At 35.9% G+C, this 7,864-nt stretch overlaps 1 protein-coding gene across 1 annotated transcript; it reads left to right on the top strand.

Annotated features, from left to right (window-relative positions):
* The first annotated feature begins 14 nt into the window (after window positions 1-14).
* On the top strand, window positions 15-6,097 carry LOC108367700 (putative uncharacterized protein DDB_G0282129). Its single transcript, XM_017622389.1, has 3 exons — window positions 15-366; window positions 3,811-5,581; window positions 5,675-6,097. Exons 1-2 carry the CDS (start codon window positions 324-326, stop codon window positions 5,175-5,177), a joined length of 1,410 nt encoding a protein of 469 aa, XP_017477878.1. The 5' UTR covers window positions 15-323; the 3' UTR covers window positions 5,178-5,581; window positions 5,675-6,097.
* Window positions 6,098-7,864: the final 1,767 nt, after the last annotated feature.

The raw sequence follows: 7,864 nt of genomic DNA, 5'->3' as shown, positions 1-7,864 counted from the left end.
TTAATTTCTTGTCAATTTCATTGATTAATTGATTGACTGATTGGTTGGCTATTTGATTTATTTATTGTATTATTCAACAACATTTTTGTGCCCGCATCCGTATTGAATCCGTAACCGTTTCGTAACGTATTTGAACCGCATCCGCATCCGCCATATGCATTGCCATTACAATAAAACAACTACAACTACAACTACAACTACTCGTACAACACTCTTTCAACATTTATTTGAAAAAATAAATAACTAAATGAACAACAATAACTACAACAACAATCCAATAGTTACTGGACACCCTCCCGGTGTGCCAAGATTTCAATAGATCTATGTGCAGTCGGTTAAATTGTAGATTCGTTCATTTAACTGAAGGTAAGTGCATGCCTTTGTATGTTTTAGTTAAAAGTTTTATTCGTTTTTGCTTTCATTAATATCTAGTGATATTTAAGTTTTTTTTTTGCCTAGACTTAGTTTTTAGTTAAATTCTTTTTTTTTTCATTGTACATATTTACTACATACTATGTATACCTAGCTTACTCACTACACTACATGCCGCCTTCTGAGAGAGATCTCATGCTTAAATTTGTATTGCTTATTTGTTTACATTATTCTTAAAATAGCAGTTTTGCTTTTAAAGACATTTTCATGTATACTTATGTAAAAGAAAAAGCCCAAAACAAGTGAAAAGTGCAATAAGTATAACCCCATAACTGAGCCTCGAAATTCTGGAAAACCTCGAAACTTTAATTGAACTGTCAAGTTTTTTTTTACGAAAAATACTTTCGAGTTTAAATTTTTCCCGCTTTTCGAGTTTGAATCGATTCTCTTAAACTATGTATACAGCCACGGAAAAAAGTATTGTCACAGAAAATTTTTCACAATGTAGGCAAAATATTTTATTTAAATTTTTTTCGCCTTTTTTTCTATACAAATATTGGTCATATCTACTACAAGAAATAACATTAAAATAAAATTTCTAAACTTTGTGCAAAACTCAGAAAAAGTTATGAAAGAAATTTTATAATTTCTAATCGTATTTTTAAGAATTTTTGTGGGTATGCAGCCTTGTAGCCCATTAAATTTTGGCATTACAATCGTAAGTTTGAAGTAGCTAGGACTCACCGTTGATTTTTTACATTTTTTTTTTCTATTGACGGTGTTGTGCAGTTTCGTCCATATAAAAAAATTGTCGAACATAGTACACAAAAAAGAGAACAAAAATCGTGCAGCTTCAAACTTGCATCTTACTATACTAGAAATTAATGGGCCTCAAACTGGATTCTAGAAAATTTGATTAGAAAGTAAAAATTTCTATAATAAATTTATTGAAGTTTCCTGCGTTTTAGAAAATCTGATTAGAAAGTTGCTAAACTTTTAACAATTTTTAAATATCGTTTTTAAATTTTATTTTAAAATTTTATAAAATATATTTTTATAAAAAATTAGCAGGAAAAAAATATTAAATAAAAAATCTTGCATACAGGGGGAAAAAATCTATATGCCTATTCCTTTTTCGAAAGCCTCTGTGTTTTATGGTTTATATAACGATTTTTTATAAAACAGTTTTTTATTAAATATAATAAATTTATTTATATAATTATGTAAGTAATTTATAATGATTTACGTCATAGAAAACATGTAATAAAATAAATATAGCTTAAGAAAGTAAAATTTTAGTTAACGCGCTGGGAATGGAACACAATTCGTTGCTTCTCGCGAAATCAGAGCCATGTCGAAGTAATGATCAGTGAAAACCAGCATAAACATTTAAAATTTATTTGCATAGGGAAGTTAAGGAAAATAAGATATCTTCGAACCCCTGGTCATTAATCAATTTAGAAGAGAGAAAAATCCCACAGAGTTGTTCAATTTTTAACACTCGGTTTCATTACCGGTGGTGAAGGCAACTATAATTTTTTTTTCTAAAATTTAAAACTAACATCTAAACTTTTTAATTAGTTTTAAATTTATGAAAAAAATTTAATTCAAATTAATTTGACAGAAATCATAGTAGTCGCTAGTTACATTTTTTTTTTCTAGTTCGAAAGCTTTCATCCATAGTATTCTGTTATCTGAATACAGCCATTATTACTGCTTTACCTTAGGTTAAAGTGAAGCTATAACTAAATATCTAATGTAACAATAAACAAATCAGATGTCAAGTCGGTGTCTACTCGAAGGACCTGCAGATTAACCGGTCCTTTCGCCTACCGAACGACTGCAGTGTCTTCCAGTGAAAATGGCGAAGATCGGGTCGCTATAACCTATAGCCACCATACAACTGATTGTTCAGATATGAGATTCTTTTAGTTGTAACTTCTCCATATATGCTGCTAGAAGCATGAAATTTCGCACTATTTTCACTCATTATCAACAGAGAGTTTGCAGTAAAATTGACAAAGATCAGGTCACTATAACCTATTTATTGCGTCCATACAACTGATTGTTCAGATATGGGGTTTACTGTAAAACTCCTTTATTTGGACAGCTAAAACCGATACATTTCGTAAGCTATTTTATAAATAATACTACAAAGTTTACTGAGAAAATCGTCAAAATCTATGCTGTATAAGCTTTATCTCTTATACCACGGATCGTTCAGATACCAGTTTTTGCGATATATCTCCTTTATGTAGTGGGTTTAGCTTCCTTAAATTGTGTTACCAGTTTACATAATGATCACACAGCAGTGAGAATCACTTAGATTGGTGCAATATAGGGTATATCTTCCATACCTCTGATTGTGTAGATATGTTTTTTTGTATGTGCATCTCCTCTATCTATGTATGCTGTGAATATATACTTTTTTTTCAAATTTAGTAATCTGTTAAAGTAAAATTTTCAGATGTTCATGAAAGGTATAAAGCCTTCGGTATAGCCGAAGACAGCGCTGCTCTTACTTGTTTTTAATTGGTGTTAAGATTTGCATAGAAAGAGATTCTGAAATAGGACGGTATTCAACCGGATTCTGAAATAGGACTTTCTTCTGAGATAGCGCGTTTTCGAACTAGCTGCCAAGATAGGTCCATCTTCCACTCCGCCTTCGATATAAGCTCGATCCCTGAGAAAAATAATGTGTATATTCAAGTGAGGCGGACTGTTTTTGTTTTTTTTCTGCTAACAGCTCTGTAATCCTCTAATATATAAGAAGTGTCAGCATTATGTCTCAAAAACAGGCAGGCAGTGCTATGAATCCTTTGATTTACTATTTATTTTAATAGTTAATTTCCACCAAGCCTTAAATGTAGTTTATGTATGCTCATTATAAAAAAGGGGATTACAGAACGAATTGCGTAGTTGTTGGCCGATCACCCCACGTTAAATTTTCCTGGAACTTGCCCGAGCTCTTAACTGCAATTAAGCTTTTAGTGGAATTGGGCTATAACTACATACAGAAACCCTGTGGTATTTTCCTTGTAATTATTCATTTTGCAACATTAACGAAAATAATATGAATATATAATATTTACTGTTTAAAATATATATAGTAAGTTAGCAAACAATAAAAACAAAAATTGTTTTAAGTCAACAAATTTATGAGATTTATTAAACTTATTTCTATTGCAAACAGCTTGCAAGCCCAGTATTTCACTCTCACCAACTAAATATGTATGTCTTGTTCTCTCTTTTCACACGCATACACGCACACACACACTCACTCAAACAGGCAAACAAATGTTGTATATATGTAATTTTAAAATTTATTTACAAATTGTTTACCAAAAAAGTTATTAAAATTATCGCTAATTAAATTTTTGGATTTTTCTCTTTTCTCTCGATACGCACTTCCACGCTACCCTTCCGCCCCACCAACAGATGACAAGGTTGAAGTATGTGATCAACGTGTGGCTGTGTGTCGCGATCACGCCAACGGCCAATGCAGACGTAAACAATGTAAATATTATCATATACCGATTGTGTTGCCGCCGGCGAATGTTATGGCTGCCTACGTCAATACAAATAGCAGCAGCAGCAACATCAACAACAACAACAATAACAATAATTTACATAGCAACAGTAGCAGCAGCAGCAGCAGCAGTAGTAGCTGCAGCAATGCAAGCAATCACAGCAGCAACAACAGTTACAACAACAGCCAGAACAATCAAGTGCATACAATCACCCAACAACAACAACATCAGCAGCAACAAAAGCAAGCACATGAACAATACCAACAGCATGCCAAGTCGGTAGCAGCTGCAGCAGCAGCCGCCGCCACCGCCGCAGCAACAACGCCCGGCATTGCCACCAACTACAATAACAATTTGATAATAATCGAACCACAACAGCAGCACCACCAGCTACATCAACAACAATCACAATACAACTATCATCACAACAACAATTACATTTCCGCTCACTACAGCCCTAGCAACGGCAGCAGCAACACCGCGAAGCATGCCACACACGCCATCTACCATCACCAACAACAGCAGCCAGCCGCCTTTCATCTGCCCCACTTCACCTGCCATTCGCCCTACTCGCCCTCCTCTGCATCCTCATCTTCGTCCTGCTCGATCGCCACCTCGCCGCCCGTAGCGCTCACCTCAGCCACATCGACGCTGCCGACCACCTCCACCGTTACCATACCCACAGCGATTGCCACCGTGCCAGCGCCACCACCACCAACTGCCTGCACTGCTGGTGGTTACCTAAAGGCGGCGCCATCGCAGCTCACGGCATACGCCAACACCGCGGCTGGCAGTGGCGCCTACGAATTGACACCGGGTACACCTACTTTGTTGCTCAGCAGCGACTACAATTCGAATTGCATTCCAATTTTGACAGCAGCGCAGCAACAGCAACACCAACAACTGCAACAACAACAACCACCACAGCCGGCGCCTATAGCCGCCGCCACAGCAGCGCAGTACATTTACCCGACGCATCACCAGCAGCAAAGCGCCGCAGCAGTGCAGCAACATTTGATGAAGTACGCAGCAGCAGCAGCCGCCGCAGCGCAACAACAACAATTCCACTATGCAGCAGCGCCGCAAATGTTAACTGCCGCCGCGCCACAACATATGCTTGCCGCTGCGGTTACAACAGCGGGCACAGCGCCGCATACACATGTGCTGAGTGGCGGAGCAGCAACAGCAGCGGGCGCGGCAACTACAACTACACCGCTAGCGGTAGCAACAACAACGGCTGCTGCTGCAGCCACGGCGTTGGGCGGTTGCATATGAAATGCGCAATTTAACGGATACAGCAGCGGTAGCGGCAACAGCAACAACTACCAGCAGCAGCAGCAGCTGCAATATCAGCACTTGTGGCAACAACAACAGCAAGCACTGCACTACCAATGGCAGCAGCAACAGCAACACATCATTATCATTGGCAGCAATGGCAACGCTTAGGTGCGTAAATGTCGAGCGGCAGCTAAGCGCGCAGCATAAAAACGCAAGCGCGCGTACTGGCATATAATTTGCGAATGGCATACAACCACAGCACGGGCGTACGACGTAAGTTGCTAGCAACATTTACAATTTACACTCGAATATATTAGCATTAAGCACCAAATGACCATTTCTATGAATGTAACTGAAGCGCAGCTAAATTCGCTGGCAACCGCGCGGTGCATCGGAAAGAGGTTTTAGNCAATTTACACTCGAATATATTAGCATTAAGCACCAAATGACCATTTCTATAAATGTAACTGAAGGCGATCGCGCATCGGAAAGAGGTTTTAATTTTCATAAGTTTTATGCACTCAATTTGTTAAGTATTTAATTTTTATTGTTTTGTTTTGTTATTTAAAAAAGAAATCGTTTTATTATATTCTCATTGTTTATAAGCATATTGAGTCGATATCGACTAGCGATTAAGCAGTACGACATAACTACTTACGTGCTCTTTTGTGTGAAAGTGTAAAACATAGTAGGTGTACAGTTTTAGTATTTGCGATCTAATACAAGCAGAGATATATTAAATAATATACACGAAATACTCCTTTTTTAAACAGTTTTGATGTGTTATTTATTTACTGGCATCTTTTATATATTTTTTTTATTTTGGCGAACGAAGCGTTAATCGATACTAGAGTGAATGTTATGAGCTCATAATTTAAAATTCAAAAATTAATTGACGAGTTTTGAAGGATATTTAGTTACCGGTNCTCATAATTTAAAATTCAAAAATTAATTGACGAGTTTTGAAGGATATTTAGTTACCGATCTGGAGGTCCTGCGAATGCCATAGTTGAATGAAGTGTAGGCTAAATAGCTCTGCGCGATTTTTAAAAAGTAAAATGAGTTCGGGTGGTCCTTAAACTATCAACATATAAATTTTTGTATAGGACACCACATAATTTCTTTATACGTATGAAATAGAAACATTCCCGCAAAGCTCAAAATTTTAAAATAATGTTTTGGGGGTCGCTATCATTGTCTGGAAATATTGAAATTTAATATATTGGAAATTTTTTTTATTATGGAAAAAAATCAAAAAAGATACTTTCTGAGCTCAGGATGGTCCATACTAACTCTCCCTACACTCTAAAAAAAACTTGTGTAGACTTCCTAGTTAAAAGGTAGGTTACTGATTTCCTACCTTATTATTCGCGAAATCACATGCTCGTGCTGCTGTGGTGTGTGTAAATTTACTACGAAAGTGTGTAAAAGCTACAAAATACACATCTGCTGTTTGATTTCACCCGTAGAATTGTGTAAAGCCGCTAACAAAAAGGATTTTAAATCACGAAAATGTGTAAACGAGGAAAATACATATTCATCGCGTAAATTTATCAAAAAGTTTTAAAAATAAACAAAAATATATTCGATTTATAGACGCATTTTTAAACAGATTTTTTAGAGTGTAAACACGAGTTTCTTAGTATTTTTTTTTTAAGATAAACTTTTAAAATATTGCACTTTTTCCGATAAAAACTGAAACAAATGAGAGTTCTGGTCAGTTTGCCAACTTGGCTCAAAAGGTGCCATTTTCGTTTAATTTCCTTTCATTTATTAAATCGTATGATTTACTATAGACTAGATATATGCAAGCTCGTATATATCTAAGCGTAAATTAGGTACTTAAAAAATATGATTACGAATAAAATAATTCCAAGCAATGAACCAAACCGAGACCTAGTGAAAGCGAAGTCCAGTTCTAGGATCCTTAAAATTGTACTAAATTCAGTGAGGGTTCTTGAAATGGGGTCATAGTTGAAGAATTGAGCTTTAATAACTTTAATATGAAACGGCTAATGAGAGCGCAAATTTCTGTATGAAATATTGAATTTTATTTGCTAAAGAAGCTCTGGACAGTCAACTGTTTTAGCTATTAACGATATCATATATGAAAAGCGGAGATTGTATAGATCGCTTAGACGTAAGTGATTTCAGACTTATAAGCGTACAGCCGGCCATATGGATGGTACTTCGATGTACTCTTTCAAGTCTAGCAGAATGAGTTTTGTATGTTGGATTCCAGATTAAAGAAGCGTATTCCAGCTTTGAATGAGCCAGCAAGTTATAGAGTATTGCACGGATGTAGACATCTTTGAAAGGTTAGAGTAGGCTTTAGCAATGGTATAGCTAATATGATTAAAGAAGGTTAAATACCTCATATCCTACGCGTGTACTACTTTTCCATGAACTAAGATATTCTAGTTTCTCAAGTTTATGCCACTGATTTTTCTTATTTTGGTATTGCACTTTTGTTTCAGAAATGTGGTTTTTGATTTTATTGCGAAATGGGGAAGAAAAATAAATAATCTTCTTTCGATGAAGAAGAATGGCACCTTTTATTTTTCTTCTTGGCACCTTTTTAACCTCAATATGGCTCAAAGCTAAGAATGGTTAGCAGCTCTGGTCTTGATTGCTTAATATTGCATAGTGATTACGAATTTATATGTAATAATATAATATATTTC

The sequence above is a fragment of the Rhagoletis zephyria genome, unplaced genomic scaffold, assembly GCF_001687245.7.
Source record: "Rhagoletis zephyria isolate East Lansing unplaced genomic scaffold, Rhagoletis_zephyria_1.1 Rzeph_scaffold_02780, whole genome shotgun sequence".
NCBI classification, from domain to species: Eukaryota; Metazoa; Arthropoda; class Insecta; order Diptera; family Tephritidae; genus Rhagoletis; species Rhagoletis zephyria.
The sequence above is the reverse complement of the archived record's forward strand: the minus strand, read 5'-3'. Positions and strand labels throughout refer to the sequence as shown.

Coding starts and splice junctions, on each gene's coding strand:
- LOC108367700 (XM_017622389.1), top strand. CDS start 324: ATGTGCAGTCGGTTAAATTGTAGATTCGTTCATTTAACTGAAG. Junction 367..3,810: donor ATTCGTTCATTTAACTGAAG/GTAAGTGCATGC, acceptor CCCCACCAACAG/ATGACAAGGTTGAAGTATGT.